This window comes from Manihot esculenta, chromosome 5 (assembly GCF_001659605.2).
Source record: "Manihot esculenta cultivar AM560-2 chromosome 5, M.esculenta_v8, whole genome shotgun sequence".
NCBI lineage: Eukaryota > Viridiplantae > Streptophyta > Magnoliopsida > Malpighiales > Euphorbiaceae > Manihot > Manihot esculenta.
The window spans coordinates 8,181,934-8,203,872 of record NC_035165.2 but is presented as its reverse complement, the minus strand read 5'-3'; the positions used below and the strand labels follow the sequence as shown (position 1 = coordinate 8,203,872).

The following is a 21,939-nucleotide window of genomic DNA, read 5'->3' as shown; positions in this document are numbered from 1 at the left end:
ATGAAAAATAACAAATTAGATGTTAAAAACTTAAAATATATTAAAAGATGTAAGAGTCGAGTAAATTTCTAAAAAAAATAGAAAAATGATAAGATTGTAAAATATACAAATAGTACTGTGCTTTAATTTAATTTAATTATACAAATCTTCAATGTATAATTTCCTTTTATATTTAAATTTAATAATATAAATGGTAGAATATAAAATAAAATTATTTTATTATTAAAATATTAATTAAATAATTTATTAATTTAATTTTTTTATGTGAGTCCACTTAACTCAGAGGTTAGAGCATCGCATTACAAATGCGATGGTTATCGTGTAGTGCTCCTTCCTCTATGTCACCTATTGGTATTATTGGTGGAGGATTAATCTGCAATACAAAATCCATAGTCATAGGCACGAATTCATATTATTATATATTAATGTGACTGAAATGAAATTGTGCTGTGATTAATTAATCTGTAAAAAAGAGAATGTGAAATTGTCGGTATTTATAGCAGCCATTCTAACGCTCAAGTTAATAAACTAAAGATAAAAACGAGTGTAATATAATGTTTTAAACTTAACAATAGTTATGTAAGAATTGCATATCTTGATCTCTGTAATCATTAAGAATTGCATACCTTAATTTTTATAATCATTAGCTTTTATACAGTAAGAAAATAGAGTTAGTTATCACATTTCCTAGAAATTCAACGTGCATCGGTTAGTAGATATGGAATCCCACGATTATAGGTGTAATGAGAATATTCTGAATTGCGTTTTTTAACGGTAACTTTCCATGGAGTCTCACCCTATAGAGACGAATCTTAACGAAGAGCTGAGACCTGAAGCGTCCAGGTCTTTTTTTCCCTCGGTAGGACCGAGTATCATCTTATCAGACTTTTGCCATGTGGCACTGTTTTCGATTACCAGCATATGGCCTATTTTGGATGATTATTGTGTTATATCAAAAGTCCCTGCTAATCTTCAATTCTTCAGATTTAAAAGTGACAGTTGTTTTCACGATCCGAAACATGTAGTACGTCTTGATCGGCTTTCTATGATTTTAATGAAAAATATTTTCTCTCATTTCTTATTATTATTTTTATTGAGTGTTTATCTGTACTCGTTTATAACCCTCATCCGATCATCATTAAACAAGACTTAAATAATCTCTTAAAAATTGTTAAGGGGTTAATACTCGACCAAGCACCTGGCAGCCTATACTTTTTGGCATAAAATAACTTTAAACTTTTTAATGGGATTTACCCCTCACCTTGTGATTCGCGTGAAGGATACCCGCCTTGTGGCTATAGAAAAAAATTTAGAAAAAATATTAAATTAAACTTAATATTCGGTCATGATAACGACAAAGGATTTTATTAATAGGGATTAACACTCGGTCGTTAGCCTGGTAGATACCCACCTTAAGTCGCGTTTTGGTAAAAGCTTGATTTTATCTTTTGGGACTAATATCCGAAGACTCGCCTGACGGTTATCTGCCTTATAGCGCTTTTTAACAAAAACTTGTCTTTTATCTTTTGGGACTAATACTCGAAGACTCACTTGGCGATTACTCGCCTTGTGAGGCTTTTCGACAGAAACTTGCATTTGTCTTTTGGGACTAACACTCGAAGACTCGCTTGGCGGATAACCGCCTTGCAGCCTAACATAAATTGCCTTATAAACTTTTTGTGAAATGAGACTAACATTCGGCTGCATGGCCTAGCAGATACCCACTTTGTGGCCTGGCATAAAATACATTAGAAACTTTTTTGTGAAATGGGACTAACACTCAGTTGCATAGTCTGGTTGATACCCGCTTTACCATAAAATACCTTAGAAATTTTTTATGAAATGAGACTAACACCCGGTTGCATAGCTTGACAAATATCCGCCTTGTGGCCTGGCGTCTTAGAAACTTTTTTGGAAAATGGGACTAATACCCAATTACATGGCCTGGCGGATACTTGCCTTTTAGCCTGGCATAAAATGCTTTAGAAACTTTTTTATGAAATGAAACTAACACTCGGTTACGTGGCTTGGTGGATACCCGCCTTGTGGCCTTGGCATGAAATGCCTTGTTTAGCGGGATTAACACCTGAATTATAACTTGGCAGATACCTGCCTTGTAGCTTGGCGTAAAATGTCTTGTTTAGCGGGACTAATATCTGGATTGTGGCCCAACGAATACCTGCCTTGTAACCTGGCATAAAATGCCTTGTTAGTGAGACTAACACTCGAATTATAGCCTGCGAATACCCGCCTTGTGGCTTGGCATAAAATGCCTTGTTTAATGGGACTAACATCCAAATTATGGTCTAGCGGATACTCACTTTGTGGCCTTCTTCTTGTCAATACATATCATCGCCTCTCTGACTTTTGGTTTTGCTTTTGACTCATCCTTTAGTCCTCTCTCAATGCTCGAATTTCATCATCCAGCCCGATGTATTTTTGGGCTTTATCTATTAGCTATTGGTACGTAGTGGCTGGATTCTTGATTAGAAAATCCTTGAACTTGATGTTGCGCATTCCTTTTTTCAAAACTTCACATGCTATCTCACGATTTAATTCTTCCACTTGTATTGTTTCTGCATTGAAATGTGAGATAAAACTCCTTAAAGACTCACCCTCTACTTGGCGGATCTTTCGTAAGTCAGAGGAGAGCTTTTTAGGAGGTATACAAGTAATAAATCCGGATTTAAATAGTATAGCAATTTGTATAAAGTTTTGAATTAAACTTGGACTCAGATGTTGGTACCATTTTAGAGCCAAACTTGTAATTGTTCACGAAAATACTTATCACAATACAAAGTCGTTGACATTTTGGAGTTGTATTGTTATTCTAAAGATCGACAAGTACTTCTAGGATCTATTGTTCCATTGTTTTTGGTCCAAGTTTGGCAGTTTGAACTTGACAAGGAATGTCTCTGCCAGGATCTCTTCTATCAGGGGTGAAGTATCGTCCAGCCCACAATCCTCCTCCTTCTCCTTCTGGTACCTTTGTATGGCCCGTATCAAGTGTCAGTCGACATCCTTTGGAGTTGCGTCCAACAATTCCTCTTCCTCCAGCTTTGCCTTTCTCTTGGATTGCGCTTGAATTGCCTCTGTCCGAATTCTTGGGGTGTCGATTGGGATTTCCTCCCTTATCCTGGGAGCCATGAAGGAGGCCTACTCCCGAGTTTTATACTGCTCAAGAGTGGCCCGTAGCCTTTTTATGTATTGAAGCATCTTCTCATTGTTTAGATTGCTCAAATCAGCTTCATTGACCATTGTTGGAGTGTTTTATCCACTATCAGGAGTGGAGGAAATAATTACGCCTTTGTTGGCACCTTAGTAGCATCTCGTGAATTGTCAACCATTTTAGAGAATAGAAAAAGAAAGAAAGATTTCTTTTTAAGAGAATGGGAATAAGAGACCGGTTTCTACTCTAATTGAATAGAGAGAATTCAATGGATTTTCTTATAACGGAATCAAATAATATGGCTAAAATGAAATTATACTGTGATTGGTCAATTTGCAAAAAAGAGAATATGAGGTGGTTGGCGCCTACGGCAGCCACTCCGACACTCGAGTCAATAAATTAAAGATAAGAGTGACTGTAATGTAATATTTTGAATTTAACAGTAATTGTATACCTTGATCTAAGTAATTATGAGTTTTTATATGCTTCTGTCCGAATTCTTGGGGTGTCGATTGGGATTTCCTCCCTTATCCTGGGAGCCATGAAGGAGGCCTACTCCCGAGTTTTATACTGCTCAAGAGTGGCCCGTAGCCTTTTTATGTATTGAAGCATCTTCTCATTGTTTAGATTGCTCAAATCAGCTTCATTAACCATTGTTGGAGTGTTTTGTCCACTATCAGGAGTGGAGGAAATAATTACACCTTTGTTGGCACCTTAGCAGCATCTCGTGAATTGTCAACCATTTTAGAGAATAGAAAAGGAAAGAAAGATTTCTTTTTAAAAGAATGGGAATAAGAGACCGGTTTCTACTCTAATTGAATAGAGAGAATTCAATGGATTTTCTTGTAACGGAATCAAATAATATGGCTAAAATGAAATTGTACTGTGATTGGTCAATTTGCAAAAAAGAGAATATGAGGTAGTTAGTGCCTACGGCAGCCACTCCGACACTCGAGTCAATAAATTAAAGATAAGAGCGACTGTAATGTAATATTTTGAATTTAATAGTAATTGTATACATTGATCTCAGTAATTATGAGTTTTTATACTATAAGAAGATGGAGTTAGTTATCAGATCTCCTAGAAATTCAACTAGCACCGCCTAGTGGATATGAGATCTTGTGATTATAGGTGTAATAAGAATTTGTTGAATGACATTCTCTAATGGTAACTTTCCATGGAGTCTCGCTCTGTAGGGGTGAGTTTTAACGAAGAGTTAAAACTTGAAGAGTCCAAGTCTTTCTTTCTCTCTCGGTGAGACAAAGTATCATTTGATCAGACTCTTGCCATGTGACTCCGTTTTCAAGTACCGACATATGACTTACTTCGAATAATTATTGTGTTATATCATACATTTATTTGTTTTCATTTTAATTGGATTAGTAAGTATTTTTAAAATTTTTTATTTTTACCATTTAAAATTTAAATTTTGATTATAAACATGAAGTATCATAAATATTTTTCTTCAATTTTATAGCTTTTAAAATTTATATAAATATATATATATTACTAAACATAGAAGATTTTTAGTTATTTTAAATTTTTTAAGAATAAAAATTTATAGAAACTATATATCCAAATATTTTAATTTTTTATTAACTCATTAAATTATATTATATAAAAATTCATTAAATTTAGTAAAATATTATAATGATCAAATAAGAGATATACACTAAAATTGATGTATTCTTATTAATTTACAAAAAAATCTAAGTAATGAAATTGAAATTTATAGTTTTGTTATTCTTGAATATATTTAGTAGAATATTCCACTAAATAAACATCATGTTAAAATAGAAATTACATTGATTTTTTTAGCGTGGATCTAAAGATAAAATAGTGAGTTAAAATAAGGAGTTCATTTGAGTTAAAATAAGGAGTTCATTTTCTCTTAGAAATTTAATTGATTAAAAATTTGTGAGAATATTGGCAAGTAAAAGGTGCACTATAATTGATAAGACGAGGAGATTTTGGATGGAAGATGGCTTATTGCTCACCAATGGCCGGTTTAAAAATTGGTAAGAGTTTATCGGCGAAGTAAATAGCCAAAAATGATTTTTGTTCTTCTTTGTAAATGATTTTGTATATTCTTTTTGTACAAAGCAAAAAAAAAAAAAATCTGCCATTATAGTGATCCATGTATATGTAACACCACCGTCACAGAATTTATGTGATTGGGTCCATTGCTGGCACTGGCCGGTGAACAAAGCAGCGGAATTCTTGATTACAAGTCAGTGGCAGTTGAACTTGCTTTCAATGAATTGAAAGCTCTCAACCAAATCCCGATACAACACCGCCAGTATTAAATTTGCACATTGAGGCTCTCTAAAATGCAAGTCACCGATTCTCTCTTGTTCATCTACTTTCGTTTGTGCATCATCCCAACATGGCCTCTAGTGGAAAGCTTGACGTAGAAGTTCACATCAAGTCTTCTCCAGAAAAGTTCTGGGATAGCATTAGGAGCTCCACAACTCTCTTCCCCAAGGCCTTCCCTGACCAATACAAGAGCATTCAAGTACTTGAAGGCGATGGCAAGGCTCCTGGTTCTATTCGCCTCTTCAGTTATGCTGAAGGTGTAGCCTTCAATTCATTAACATGCAGTCTTAGATTATAAAGATTTCAGTTTTAATTATATTACTGAAAGTGGGTTGTTTGATTTTCCAGGTTCTCCGCTCGTTAAGGTATCGAAGGAGAGGATCGATGCTGTAGATGAAGCAACCAAGCACGTCGCTTACAGTGTGATTGATGGTGACCTTCTGAAATACTACAAGACTTTCAAGGGCTTCATATCTGTTGGTTCAAAGGAAAATGGTGAAAGCTTGGTGAAATGGAGCTGTGAGTACGAGAAGGCGAGCGACGACGTTGAAGTCCCACATGTGATCAAGGATTTTGTAGTAAAGAACTTCAAGGAGGTGGATGAATATATTCTGGATCACAAGGCTTAGAAGCACCTAGCTCACCTCGAGTTATATATATATATATGGGCAAATGAATAATTTGACTACCAATCCACTGGATGGTTGGCCTCTTGCAATTGTTTCCCAGAGAAGGAAAATCATGCTAAATAAATTAAAATAAAATAATGTTTTAACCGCACACCAGTTCTTGTTGTGGGCTTAGGAGATGGCTATGGGTTGGGCTGTTCTGTTAACCCTGGATGGGCTTTATACTTAGATGCCTTTTTAGACTTTTCAGGCAATATTTGCATGTTGAAATAAAAAAAAATAAAGACCAATAAAAAAAATTTGTTTTTATGTAAATTAAGTTTTTGTTTTTTTCAAATATAAATTTTTGTATTGATTATCTAGCAAAATAAATAAATAAAGAAATAAGATCAAATAATCCATTTCGTGTTTTCACCGGGGACAGCTGGCACATGAATTTACCACGAAAGGAATTCCATTATCCTGGTGATGTCACCAAGCTGACGTCATAATATTCTTTTTTTTTTCTCAAGAAATAAAAGACATTCATGGTAAGGACAATTTATTTTTTAAAAAATATAAAATATCATTTAAATTTATTGATTCAATGAAAATATCTTATGTATTTATAGATTTAATTTGATAGTAATTATTTTTTTAAAAAATATCAGATTTTATTTTTTTAATTTTTAATTTTTATTTAAAAAAATAATAATATATTTTGAAAAGTATTAAATTAATTGGTACAAAAAGATACACGAGTTTTGAATTTTGGCTATTTTTCATTACTTTGGGGAACGTGACATCTGTATATTCATGGAAGCAGCCAAAAAAGATTATATAAAATAAAACAAAATATCATGGAATTGGAGATGGGAACCAATTGAAATAAGACAAATTCTGGTAGACACAGCATTTGATAATTCTCTGAAAATAAAATAAATTGTGTGGCTGGTAAGAAAATGGAGGATAAAAGGGAAATAATAAATTTAGAATATTACATGACTCAAATTTATATTAAAATATATAAATAAAATAATTAAGTGTGTTGATAATTATTTTTTAATTAATTATTTAATAATAAATATTTTATTTTTATTAATTAGAAGTACAACATAATTCATATATGACGTATTATTTGGAGAACAGTGAATAAATTTGTCTTACAAGAGTGTGTATCACATGGAAGAAGAAAACACGGGAGCTGAATGTGATGATTCAATTTTGTTTAACCTCTTCCGGAAAAATCAAAATTTCAGGGGAATTGCATTTAATGCATTCACAAGATGCTGCCATCTGGCAATCATACCCATTTACTCTGTTTGTAACAAGTACATTAATGCGGTAAAAAAAAAAAAAAAAAAAAAACGTTTTTAAAAGTAAAGGTTATCTTTTAAAATTTGAAAATCTATTTCACACTATGTATGAAATTTGTTAAAACTATTTGATTATAACTAAATAATAAAAAAAAATTATTTTATTAAAAAATATTTTTTCTTATATAAATGATTTTCTATAAAACAAATAAAATATTAAATTATTTAACTAGACATTTATATACAATGAATCTTGACAATAAACATATAAAATTATTTAAGCAATTAAAATCGAATTAACTGAATTATAATTAAACTATTAACAAGTGAGTGTAATTTTTATTTTTATTTAAATTCTAAATAAAAATGAAATCGCAAGCCTCTATTTTAATTATTTCTTAAGAATAAGTAAAAAAAGCTCTAATGTGTATATAGACACATTTATTTTTAATAAAAAATAATTAATTATTTTAAATATTTATATAGTTTAATTTTATAAATTTAATTATACATATTATTTAGCATTTATAATTATAAATATTTATAATTATAATAAAATAAAGAATAATTGGATAATTTTTATATTTTTCTTTATTAAAATAAGTATGTATATATATACAGATTATAACGTCTCATTAACATAACTTCCAAGAATCATCTATCAATTAATTAGTTTATGATTATATAATCTCTTATAATTATGTAATTTTCTATAATTATGTTCAAACTCTAACATTTTGCTTAAGTTGGATTATAAATGTTTATCATGGTCAACTTATTAGAAAAATATTTTATTCGAAATCCATTTAAAGTTTTGGTGAGTAAATCAGCCAATTGCTCTCCTATCTTCACATAAGTGATGGAAATTAAATTTTCTTAAATTTTCTCACGGATGAAATGACAATTAACTTCAATATGCTTAGTCCGTTTGTGATATACTGGATTTGAAGTAATGTGAAGAGTAGCCTGGTTATCACACCAAAGTTTTGTGGGTGATGCAATATCCATACCTACTTCATTCAGCAGATGATTTATCCACAGAATCTCACAAGTGGATTGAGTCGTGGCCCTGTATTCTGACTCGGCACTAGATTTGGATACCACATTTTACTTACTCTTCCAAGACACTAGATTTCCTTCAACAAATACACAATAGCTTGTAGTCGACCTTCTATCACTTTTGGATTCTGTCCAGTCAATATCAGAAAAACACTCAAGTGCAGTATACCCATGATCACTATAGAGTATACTGAATCCAGGAGTTCCTTTTAGATAACATAAAATTTGTTCTAGAGTTGCCCAATATTTTACTGTAGGTGCAAATATGAACTAGCTTACAACGCTTACTGTAAAAGCAATATCTGGCTAAGTTATCACCATAAGATAGTTTAGTTTTCCAACCAACCTCCTGTATCTCTCTAGATCATCATAAGAGTCTCCGTCGTCCTTTGTAAGACATATATTACGAATAATTAGTGTGCTACATGGTTTAGCTCCCATCTTCCCAGTTTCTGTAAGTAAGTCAATGATATACTTCCTTTGAGATAGGAAAATTCCTCTTTTACTCCTCAAGACTTCGACTCCTAAGAAATACTTAAGCCGACCCAAGTATTTAATATGAAAACTCGTATGCAAGTAGTTTTTGAGAGAAGAGATCTCTGTACTATCATTCCCTGTAATGACATGTAATTACAATATCATCAACATATACAACAAGGAAGGAGAATAATACTAGTATCTGAATTTCTCTAGAAGACTGAATAGTCACACTTGCTTTTTTCAACCCAAATTTTTGAACAGCTTCACTAAACTTGCCAAACCATGCACGGGGACTCTACTTCAAACCATACAAAGATTTCTTCAAATGGCAGACTTCCCATACTCTCCTGAGTAACAAATCCTGGTAGTTGCTCCATATACACCTCCTCTTGGAGGTCACTATGTAAAAATGCATTCTTGATATCTAACTAGTGTAAAGGTCAATGCTGAAAAGCAGCTAAGGAGATGAACAAGTGAACAGAGGTTACTTTTGCCACAGGAGAAAAAATGTCAAAATAGTCAACGCTATAGGTTTGGGCATAACCTTTGGCGACAAGACGGGTCTTAAGCCTCGCTATGAAACCATCTGGATTGACTTTGATGGCAAAAACCCATTTACAGCCCACAACCTTCTTGCCAAAGGGTAAATCAACTAGTTCTCAAGTAAGATTTTCATCTAGAGGCTTGATCTTCTAAATATTGCATCACGCCATCTAGAATGAGTCAGGGTCTCTTTAATTATTTTAGGCAAAAAAATGGAATCTAGAGAGACAATTAAGGAGGTAGAAGAAGGAGATAGGTGATCATAAGACAGAAAGTTAGCAACAGAATAAGTAGATTTATTATGTCGTTTACCTTTATGAAGACTAATGGAGAGGTCAAGGTCACTTGATGGTGGATCCGATGGCCAAGAAGTGTAACAGCCCGGAAACCGAACTATTACCGGCACTAGGATCCAGATCGGCTTAAGGCCGCCTAGACCCGTAGTAAGCCTGCCATGTGCTCTGTGAACCTGTGAAAACCTGTACATGATCATGCATTTTTCTGTAAAATAATTAAAATCTTTCCCTGTTCCAAGGCTTAACCTGTGCATATGCTAACACTATACTGTAAAACCCCTGCTAGAGCTCTCATCTATGCTCTAAGCGGGTTATCTCATATAATGTTAAGCCTGGTTTTTCATTCACATAATATAAAACATTTTCATAAAAATGATCATGTATACCAAAAAGATCACATCTTACATATGTCAAGCACAATTCTATACACTATACATCATATACTATCTCTTTACATTTACATGTCCAGCTAAACTATTACATAACTCTTCTTTTTCTCTGTACCCTGCTGACACCCTTCTCTGGACTCTGAACCTGCAAAACTGGGGTTAAGGGAGAGGGATGAGCTATACTAGCCCAGTGAGCAGAACCTATAAAACAGGTGATAAAAATGCTCTCATGGAAATGCATCATAGCACAAGTATTTCATCGTCTGTTGCTTTTATCCGTATGGGTTCACGTAAACGTCCTTCCCCAGAGAGTTCACGCAAGCGTCCTTCCTCTCACGGATTGATCATCGACATAGAATAATGCAATGCGTCATCTTTGTGAATTCTAATGCACTCAACCTATAACATATTCATGATGCATGAAACATGATAAAATATTCATTTGCTCATATTAAAACATTAAAGTTAGTTCCACTCACCTCTGGCTGACTCCGTATAAACTCCGCAGGTTCTGTAGCAGTGCTCACTGCTGACCACTCAGGTTCCTTTGATCTGTTCCTACACAGATGGACACATATGAGGGACCAAACCAACTCTAGAACATTTCTATAAACTCCCCCAAAAGCCCTCTAAAAGACCCTAAAACAAGCACACATAGCATGCAAAGGAAGGCTGGACAGGGCACTTTCGGCGGCAGGTTCGGCGGCCGAAAGTCCCGTCCAGAGACGAAACTCACATACTTTCGACGGCAGAATCTCCACCTTCGGCGGCCGAAAGTCCTTTTCCTAACCTTCGGGGGCACCTTTGGCAGCCGAATGTCTCGTCCAGAGACGAAACTCAACCTTCGGCGGCACTTTCGGCGGCCGAACCTTGCCTCCAGAGACGAAAGTCCAAACTTTCGGAAGCAAGCTTTGGCAGCTGAAACTGCCTCCACAAGGGGTTCGGCGGCCGAACCTTCCTTCGGCGGCCGAACCTGGCTTAGCCAGAAGGGCAGAGACTTGCTCTGCTTCATGCAAACTTTCCCCCAAACCTATCTAACATGCATATCAACTACTCCCAACTAGCACATATCATAAAACATGCATAAAGAGGTCAAAAGCTAACCTATAACCTCAACAAACATTACAAATAACACTTAACACACTTGAACATGCCAAGATCACCAAAACCCCCCTTAAACCTAAACATGCATACTATCCATACAAACTTCTTAAAACCTTTAAAAACCATACTAGAAGCTTAAGATCTTCACTTACCTCTTGAAAAACTCAAGGTTGAAGAATCCCAACGTGGAGTTAAGAGGAAAATCTCTCCCAAAGCTCCAAGCTTCCAAACTTTGATCTTTTTACTAAAAACCTTCAAAACATCCCAAAACTCTTAAAACCTTGGAAGATTTGGTGAAAAACATCAAAAACATGAAAGTCAACATGGAGAGGGTTGGGACTCACCTTTGGCTGCGGGTGAAGGAGAAAATACCTCCTCTCACCGACCTTTGACTCTTTTATAGGTGGCTGATCAGACCACCTTCGGCAGCCGAACGTGAAGCCGAACCAATGCAATGTTCGGCGGCCGAAAGTGACCTTCGGCGGCCGAACTTGCTATTTTCTCCCTTGTTGCTTTTTATCCAAAAACTCTTTCTCTTTAACTCTTAAAACATTAAAACCAACTTAAAACACTTTAAAACTTACGTATTACCCATTCCAGAGGATTCTGACACCCGAGATTCCACCGGACTGCAGGAATCCCGATGCCGGACTCTAGCCGGGTATTACATTCTCCCCCCCTTAAGAACATTCGTCCCCGAATGTTCCTAACTCAACATAAAACACATAAGCACATAAGAAAAGGGGAAAGCTAACTAACCTTAAAACAGATAGGGATACTGCTGAAGCATGGATTCTCGTGTCTCCCAGGTGCACTCCTCTAGATTGTGGTGGTTCCACAAAACTTTTACCATCGGTATCTCCTTGTTCCTTAATCTTCTGATCTGGGTGTCAATGATCCGTACTGGCTGCTCTACATAAGTGAGATCTCCTAGGATCTCTACATCAGGCTCACTGAGAACTTTACTCGGATTTGACACGAACCTCCGTAGCATAGAAACATGGAACACCGGATGGATCTTTTCCATAGAAGCAGGTAAATCCAGCTTATACGACACATTTCCGATCTTTTGCAAGACCTCGAAGGGACCAATGTATCGTGGAGCTAGCTTACCCTTCCTTCCAAAGCGAACCACTCCCTTCATCGGAGACACCTTCAGCAATACCATATCCCCCTCCTGGAATTCTATCTGTTTCCTCCGGACGTCTGCATAACTCTTCTGTCTACTGACAACTGTCTTGATCCTCTCTCTGATGATAGGCACTAGTCTGCTGGTGATCTCTACAATCTCTGGCCCTGCAAGAGCCTTCTCTCCTACCTCTTCCCAGCAAACTGGTGTTCTGCACTTCCTTCCATACAGAGCTTCATAAGGAGCCATCCCTATGCTAGCATGATGGCTGTTATTGTAGGCAAACTCCACCAGAGGTAGATGCTGCCTCCAAGAACTGCCAAAGTCTAACACACACATTCTCAACATATCCTCTATGGTCTGGATGGTCCTCTCTGACTGACCGTCCGTCTGTGGATGGAAAGCAGTGCTGAAATCCAATCTTGTGCCCATTTCAGCTTGCAGACTCCGCCAAAATCGAGAGGTGAACTGTGGTCCTCTATCAGAAACTATTGACACTGGTACTCCATGCAATCTCACTATTTCTTCCACATACACCTGCGCTAACTTGTCTACAGAGTAGTTACTCCTGACTGGTATGAAGTGAGCAGATTTAGTCAGTCTATCCACAATCACCCAGATAGAGTCTAGTCTGTTAGACGTCGCCGGTAACCCCACTACAAAATCCATAGCTATGTTCTCCCATTTCCACTCTGGAATCGGCAGTGGGTTAAGCATTCCAGCCGGCTTCTGGTGCTCTAGCTTCACCCTTTGACATATCTCGCAGGCTGACACATACTGTGCCACTTCTCTCTTCATTGCTGGCCACCAATATACTCTTCTCAGGTCTTGATACATCTTGGTGGCTCCAGGGTGCATGCTATACCTTGCATTATGAGCTTCCCTCATAATATCTTCCTTCAACTCGCTGTCATCTGGTACACATAACCTCTTCCCGTGCCGAAGAATCCCCTGACTGTCAAATCTGAACTCTGCACTATCGCCTGACTGAACAGTCCTGGCAATCTTCACTAACTCAGGGTCCTCGTGCTGTTTCAGAGCCACCTGCTCTAGAAACACAGGTGTAACTCTCATCTGTGCAACCAAAGCTCCTGTACCAGATAACTCTAACTGTAGCCCTTCATCTATGAGCCTGTAAAAGTCCTTCACATCGGCCTTCTCTGTGCTGAAATGTGGGATAGACTGCCAAGTGATTTCCGGCTTAAGGCATCAGCTACAACATTAGCCTTACCCGGATGATACTGAATCTTACAATCATAATCACTAAGCAATTCCACCCACCTTCTCTGCCTTAGATTCAGATCCCTCTGACTCAAGATGTGCTGCAGGCTCTTATGATCCGTAAAGATCTCACATTTCACCCCATAGAGGTAATGCCTCCACATCTTAAGTGCAAAGATAACAGCTGCCATTTCCAGATCGTGTGTCGGGTAGTTCAGCTCGTGCTTCTTCAGCTGCCTAGAAGCATAAGCTATCACTCTGTCTCTCTGCATTAACACACAACCCAGTCCCACTCGGGACGCATCACAGAACACTGTGAAGTCCTCATCACTGATCGGCAGAGCTAGTACCGGTGCTGAAGTCAACCGTCTCTTCAACTCTTCAAAACTTTCATCACACTCTTCAGACCATAAGAACTTCTGGTTCTTTCTGGTCAGTCTGGTCATAGGAGCAGCTATCTTCGAGAAGTCCTGAACGAACCTCCGATAGTAACCTGCCAAACCCAGAAAACTCTTAACCTCTGTCACTGTAGTGGGTGTAGGCCAGTTGGCTACTGCCTCTACCTTCTTGGGGTCCACTGCTATGCCTTCATCTGATACTACATGACCCAAGAAGGAAATGCTCCTCAGCCAGAACTCACACTTAGAGAACTTGGCATACAAGCCATGCTCTCTCAAAGTCTGCAGGACTATTCTCAGATGCTGGGTATGTTCCTCTGCATCCTTGGAGTACACCAGGATATCATCTATAAAGACAATCACAAAGTGATCTAGGTACTCCCTGAAAACCCTGTTCATGAGATCCATAAATGCTGCAGGGGCATTAGTCAACCCGAACGGCATTACCAGGAACTCATAGTGCCCATATCTAGTCCTGAAAGCAGTTTTCGGTACATCCTCTTCCCTGATCTTTAACTGATGATACCCGGACCTCAGATCTATCTTAGAAAAATAACCCGCTCCTGCCAGCTGGTCAAATAGATCATCGATCCTGGGTAGAGGATACTTATTCTTGGTAGTGACTTTGTTCAACTGTCTGTAGTCGATACAAAGTCTAAGAGATCCATCCTTCTTCCTGACAAACGGTACTGGAGCACCCCAAGGTGAGGTACTCGGACGGATGAAACCCTTGTCTACCAACTCCTGTAACTGCTCTTTCAACTCTCTCAGCTCCGCTGGTGCCATCCTGTAGGGAGGAATAGAGATCGGTCTGGTACCAGGCATCAATTCAATCTCGAACTCTATTTCCCTATCAGGTGGTAGTCCTGGAAGATCTTCAGGAAACACGTCTGGGAACTCTCTAACCACTGGCACTGAGGATGGTTCCCTAACCCGACTATCTAGCTCTCTCACATGAGCTAGGAACCCCTGACATCCTCTCCTCAACAACCTACGAGCCTGAAGGGCTGATATCATCCCTTTAGGTGTCCCCCTTCTGTCTCCTCTGAAGACACACTCGTACCCATCCTGGTCTCTGAAACTCACTACCTTGTCTCTGCAGTTCAAGGTAGCATTATACGTAGATAACCAATCCATCCCTAGAATGACATCAAAATCTGTCAACTCTAGAACCACCAGGTCAGCTGGAAGGTATCTACTCTCTATACAGACTGGACTGAACCGACAGACTGACTTTGCCAATGATGGGTCACATCTGGGTCCACTCACCCAAAAAGGACACTCTAGCTCAGAGACTATCAAACCCAATCTCTCTGCGGCTTTCAAAGAAATAAAAGAGTGAGAAGCACCGGGGTCCATCAAAGCATACACCTCTGAACACCCAATGATGAGTTTACCTGACACCACTGTGTTCGAAGTGTCTGCCTCCTGTTGAGTCATGGTGAAAATCCATGCTGGGACTGACGGACCTGCACCTCGGGAACCCATCCCTGACGAAGAGGCTGACCCTCTTCCTCTTCCTCTGCCACTACTCTGGGGTACTGTCGGAGCTGCTGGCTGTACAACACTGCCAGATGTCATCTGCTGGGATGGTGCAACCAAAGTCGCCTGAGGACATTCTCGTGCATAATGCCCTTCTTGCCCACACTTATAGCAAGCTGTAGATCCCAACAAACAAGCCCCTCTATGCATTTTCCCACATCTCTTGCACGCTGCACTGCTTGCATCTGAACTTGAACTACTCCCCATTCCCAGACCTGATTTAACCCTGCTCCAGAACTTTCCCCTCTTTCCTCTTCTATCCCATCTCTTCCTGCCTGTAGCTGCTGTACTCTGAGAAGAAGTTTCCATCTTAGAACCTGAAGACTGTGCCGTAGGCTGTTTAACTATTCCTTGAATAATGGCACTCGCCTCCATTTTCCTGGCTGCATCCACAATAGAGTGAAAACTCTCCTTCTCAGCTGGAAGAATCAAGGAGAAATACCTGGGATGAAGCCTTGAGGCATATCTCCTCGCCTTCTTCTGATCCGTATCATATGCCTGACCCACATACCTCAACAGATCCAGGAATTTATCTGTGTACTCATCTGCGGTCATCTCCTCTGTTTGCCTGAGCTGCTCAAACTCAACCACTTTCATCTCCCTGGAGCTGTCAGGAAACGCCCAACCGGCGAACTCATTAGCAAACACTTCCTAAGACATACTGTCTATCCTGGGCTCTACATAACTCTTGAACCATTCCCTAGCCTTCTTACACTTTAGGGTAAACCCTGCCATCTCAATGGCTCTACAATCATCCGCTCCCAGCTCACTTGTGATCATTCTGACCGCACTGAGATACTCAAATGGATCGTCTCCCGTATTGAATTTAGGAGCATCCAGTTTCAAGTACTCTGTCATCTTTACTTTTCTCCCCCCTGAAGAACTAGATGGCTGTGCTTCCACAACAGGGGCTGCTGGTTCAGGTGGTGGTGGTGGAGGTGCTGTTTCTTGAGGTTCAGGGTGTGCTGGACTTTGTTGATAAGGTGGGGGTGGATACATGTGGTAAGGTGGATAAAAGGTAGGATAAGGCATATAGGGCATATATGGTGGATAGGGGGCATAGCTGGAGTAATCCGAAGTGCCCTCCATCGGATACCCGTAGCCCTGTGCTCCTCCCTGAGACTCCCCCATACCTTCCTCCTGCCTTTCCACACCCATACCCTCATCTCTTCCCTGCTCTACCTCCATAGCTTCTCTGACTTCCTCTAGTCTTTCTCCTCTGTGCACACCCATTCTACTCTCGTCAGAAGACCTTCTAGGGTCTCTTGACGTTCCTTCCCCGCCTGCTCTGCGTGCCCTTTCCCTTGGCAATGCAGGAGGATGAGCAGCTGTACCCTCTCTTTCTGATGGGACTCTAGTCAATCTGGTGGATCGACGAGTTCCTCTCATGACTACTTTCTGGGAAACAACATATAGCACAACACATCAGCAACATGTCAGCATACATCACATATAAAGCAATGCACATGCATAAATCATGGCATTTCACATCATTATATAGACAAGACTAACATCCTATCCTAGTGGACATGTTTTCCCTATTGTGCTTGACCTTCTAAAAACTCTATGAGCCCATCTCTATCTATATAGGTCCGACCATGTGAACCTAACTGCTCTGATACCACTCTGTAACAGCCCGAAAACCGAACTGTTACTGGCACTAGGATCCAGATCGGCTTAAGGCCGCCTAGACCCGTAGTAAGCCTGCCATGTGCTCTGTGAACCTGTGAAAACCTGTAAATGATCATGCATTTTTCTGTAAAATAATTAAAATCTTTCCCTGTTCCAAGGCTTAACCTGTGCATATGCTAACTCTATACTGTAAAACCCCTGCTAGAGCTCTCATCTATGCTCTAAGCGGGTTATCTCATATAATGTTAAGCCTGGTTTTTCATTCACATAACATAAAACATTTTCATAAAAATGATCATGTATACCAAAAAGATCACATCTTACATATGTCAAGCACAATTCTATACACTATACATCATATACTATCTCTTTACATTTACATGTCCAGCTAAACTATTACATAACTCTTCTTTTTCTCTGTACCCTGCTGACACCCTTCTCTGGACTCTGAACCTGCAAAACTGGGGTTAAGGGAGAGGGATGAGCTATACTAGCCCAGTGAGCAGAACCTATAAAACAGGTGATAAAAATGCTCTCATGGAAATGCATCATAGCACAAGTATTTCATCGTCTGTTACTTTTATCCGTATGGGTTCACGTAAACATCCTTCCCCAGAGAGTTCACGCAAGCGTCCTTCCTCTCACGGATTGATCATCAACATAGAATAATGCAATGCGTCATCTTTGTGAATTCTAATGCACTCAACCTATAACATATTCATGATGCATGAAACATGATAAAATATTCATTTGCTCATATTAAAACATTAAAGTTAGTTCCACTCACCTCTGGCTGACTCCGTATAAACTTCGCAGGTTCTGTAGCAGTGCTCACTGCTGACCACTCAGGTTCCTCTGATCTGTTCCTACACAGATGGACACATATGAGGGACCAAACCAACTCTAGAACATTTCTATAAACTCCCCCAAAAGCCCTCTAAAAGACCCTAAAACAAGCACACATAGCATGCAAAGGAAGGCTGGACAGGGCACTTTCGGCGGCAGGTTCGGCGGCCGAAAGTCCCATCCAGAGACGAAACTCACATACTTTTGGTGGCCGAATCTCCACCTTCGGCGGCCGAAATTCCTTTTCCTAACCTTCGAGGGCACCTTTGGCAGCCGAATGTCTCGTCCAGAGACGAAACTCAACCTTCGGCGGCACTTTTGGCGGCCGAACCTTGCCTCCAGAGACGAAAGTCCAAACTTTCGGAAGCAAGCTTTGGCAGCCGAAACTGCCTCCATAAGGGGTTCGGCGGCCGAACCTTCCTTCGGCGGCCGAACCTGGCTTAGCCAGAAGGGCAGAGACTTGCTCTGCTTCATGTAAACTTTCCCCCAAACCTATCTAACATGCATATCAACTACTCCCAACTAGCACATATCATAAAACATGCATAAAGAGGTCAAAAGCTAACCTATAACCTCAACAAACATTACAAATAACACTTAACACACTTGAACATGCCAAGATCACCAAAACCCCCCTTAAACCTAAACATGCATACTACCCATACAAACTTCTTAAAACCTTTAAAAACCATACTAGAAGCTTAAGATCTTCACTTACCTCTTGAAAAACTCAAGGTTGAAGAATCCCAACGTGGAGTTATGAGGAAAATCTCTCCCAAAGCTCCAAGCTTCCAAACTTTGATCTTTTTACTAAAAACCTTCAAAACATCCCAAAACTCTTAAAACCTTGGAAGATTTGGTGAAAAACATCAAAAACATGAAAGTCAACATGGAGAGGGTTGGGACTCACCTTTGGCTGCGGGTGAAGGAGAAAATACCTCCTCTCACCGACCTTTGACTCTTTTATAGGTGGCTGATCAGACCACCTTCGGCAGCCGAACGTGAATCCGAAACCATGCAATGTTCGGCGGCCGAAAGTGACCTTCGGCGGCCGAACTTGCTATTTTCTCCCTTGTTGCTTTTTATCCAAAAACTCTTTCTCTTTAACTCTTAAAACATTAAAACCAACTTAAAACACTTTAAAACTTACGTATTACCCATTCCAGAGGATTCCGACACCCAAGATTCCACCGGACTACAGGAATCCCGATGCCGGACTCTAGCCGGGTATTACAAGAAGATTCTGGTGCAGGACATGTATCATCAAGTACTGGTCTCCGAGAGTAAACTTGAATAATTGACAATTAAACAGGAGGCTGAGTTCTAGAAGGAATGTTACCATCAAATAGCATAGTAGAATGCATACTCGAAGAGGTCCCACCATCAGATATGATTTTATAGATGAGCCACTCATCATCCTCCTCTTGATCAGGAGAGGTTTGTGCAATAGGATATAAAGAAATTTTCTCAAAAAATGATACATCTGTTGAGACCAGATATTTATTGAGGTCTGGAAAGTAACACCGATACCTCTTCTGAAGGCGAGAATATCTCAAAAAAATACACTTTAAAACTTTAGAATCAAATTTAGCCATATAAGGTCTGACATCCCGAACATAGCAAGTGCTGCCAAACAGTCGTAGTTTCTTAGGAAATAATAGTTTTTTAGGAAAGAGAACATTATAAGGAGTATTACCGTTTAGTACTATGGAGGGCATGCGATTATTGAGAAAGCATGCAGTAGAAATAACATCGGCTCAAAATTGCTTAGGAACTTGCATTTGAAACAATAGAGCTCGAGCAGTCTCAAGGAGATGTCGATTCTTCCTTTTAGCTACCCCATTTTGAGCGGGTGTATCAACACATGACGATTGATGAAAAAAACCATGTTGAGTCATATAAGCCTGAATTGATTCTGGCATATATTCTTTAGCATTGTCGCTCCACAAAATTTTCACAGAAACATTAAATTGAGTCTTGATTTCAGCATAAAAGGCAGAAAAATGAGAAAACACTTTCGAACAATGCTTCATAAAATAAATCCATATCATTGTATAGTAATCATCCACAAAAGTGATAAAATATCTGAATACAGTCTTAGATCCAATCAGACATGGATCCCAAATATCTGAATGAACTAATTCAAAAGCAGACTCAGCTTTTTTATTGACTCTATGACTTATAGAATTTCGATAATATTTTGCAAAATGAAATGATTCACATTCTAGTAAAGATAACTCATAAAATTGAGGGCATAACTTCTTCAAAACCGGTAAAGAAGGTTGTCCCAATCGACAATGTGCTTCAAATGGAGACATAACACTGGAGCAAGCAACAGACCAAGACACCCATGCATCCAAAATATAGAGACCCCTAGATACATGTCCTTTACCAATAATCTATTTCGTCACAAGATCCTGAATGAGACAATTATTAGGAAAAAAGGAAACACAACAATTTAGGTATTTGGTAAGTTTATTCACAAAGATTAAATTAAAGGCAAGATTAGATAAACTTAGTACAGATGATAGGGTAATAGAAGGAGTAGATTTAACAGTCCCAGAACCCTCAACATTGTAAGTTGACCCATCAACTATAATAACAGGAGAAGGTGCTTTATGAGATCGAAAGTTAGTAAAAATATGAGGATTACCTATCATATGATCCGTGGCACCAGAATCAATAACCCATTTAAATGAAGAGAAAATAAGACACGTTTTACCTGTCTCAGTCGCTATTTAAGACGTTGGGATAATTTTAATAACATGGGTCTTACTGTCAGAAACCGTTTCAACCAAAATCCTATACTCCTATACCTTCAAACGAATGAATTAAAAGAAGTTAGCAAAACCTAACCTAGTGAACAGTAACCCAATAAATAGTAGCCAATGTGAACAGTATTGACGTTAACAGTACCCATCGTGAATAGTATAAAAAACGCCTTAACTCAACACTTAAACGGCAAATGAACCACAAATCTGATAAGGGAGCTGCAAGGCAACTCCAGCGTCTTCCCTAGATGGGGGTGAGAGACAAATGTTACCCTAGATAGGTAACCCAAAAGAACAGGAGGACTAAGTCTCTAAAAAAATTTAAAATTTGATGGAAAAGAAAAAAATTAAATTTCTATGGGAATGACTTTAATATCATGGAATAAGATAAGAAATAATTGGATAATTTCCGTATCTTTCTCCATTGAAGTAAGTGTATATATACACAGATTATAAGGTCTTGTTAAATCAATTCCTAAGAATCCTTTGCTAATCGATTAATATATGATTATATAATTTGCTAAGATTATGTTTACATTCTAATAATAATATTTAATTCATTTAATTAAAATTAAAATAATATGACTAACAACTTATTTAATAGAAAGACTAAATAATTTAATTTTATAAAATATAATATTTTATAAAATTAAATAATTTTAAAATTTAAGCAAATCCATAAATTTTTTAAAAATTTATGAATTCAATAATAATTCTCTTTTTTTTCTTTTCACATAGAAAAGAAGGAAAGAGGCAATAATTTAAAGTTAATAAATAAGGAAAAAATCGTTAAAAATAACTATTTATTAATATTGAAGTTCTCTATAAAACCCCAGTTTCACCTGGAAGTATACAATATACTGTTATAATATAAATGGAGAAATAAGAAGTAGGAATTTTTAACAAAAATTGAAAATGACAATGAAGAATGGAATTTTACTTAATGGTTTCACATACACAAGTCAAATTGGTGTTGTCCATGAACAGTATCCTTATTGGCTGAATACGTACTTTTTACTTTTCAACTTAAAATTTTTTTTTTAGTACTTTAAATTTTAAATATATAAACTATAATCTCAATCAACATATAGCATAAATTTTATAAAATATTTTTAGATCA

General features: G+C 38.0%; 1 protein-coding gene across 1 annotated transcript; it reads left to right on the top strand.

Moving 5' to 3' along the window:
- Window positions 1-5,482: 5,482 nt before the first annotated feature.
- On the top strand, window positions 5,483-6,384 carry LOC110614895 (MLP-like protein 423). The gene is made up of 2 exons (XM_021756584.1): window positions 5,483-5,742; window positions 5,834-6,384. The coding sequence occupies exons 1-2, from the start codon at window positions 5,556-5,558 to the stop codon at window positions 6,112-6,114; spliced, it is 468 nt and encodes a 155-aa protein (XP_021612276.1). The 5' UTR covers window positions 5,483-5,555; the 3' UTR covers window positions 6,115-6,384.
- Window positions 6,385-21,939: the final 15,555 nt, after the last annotated feature.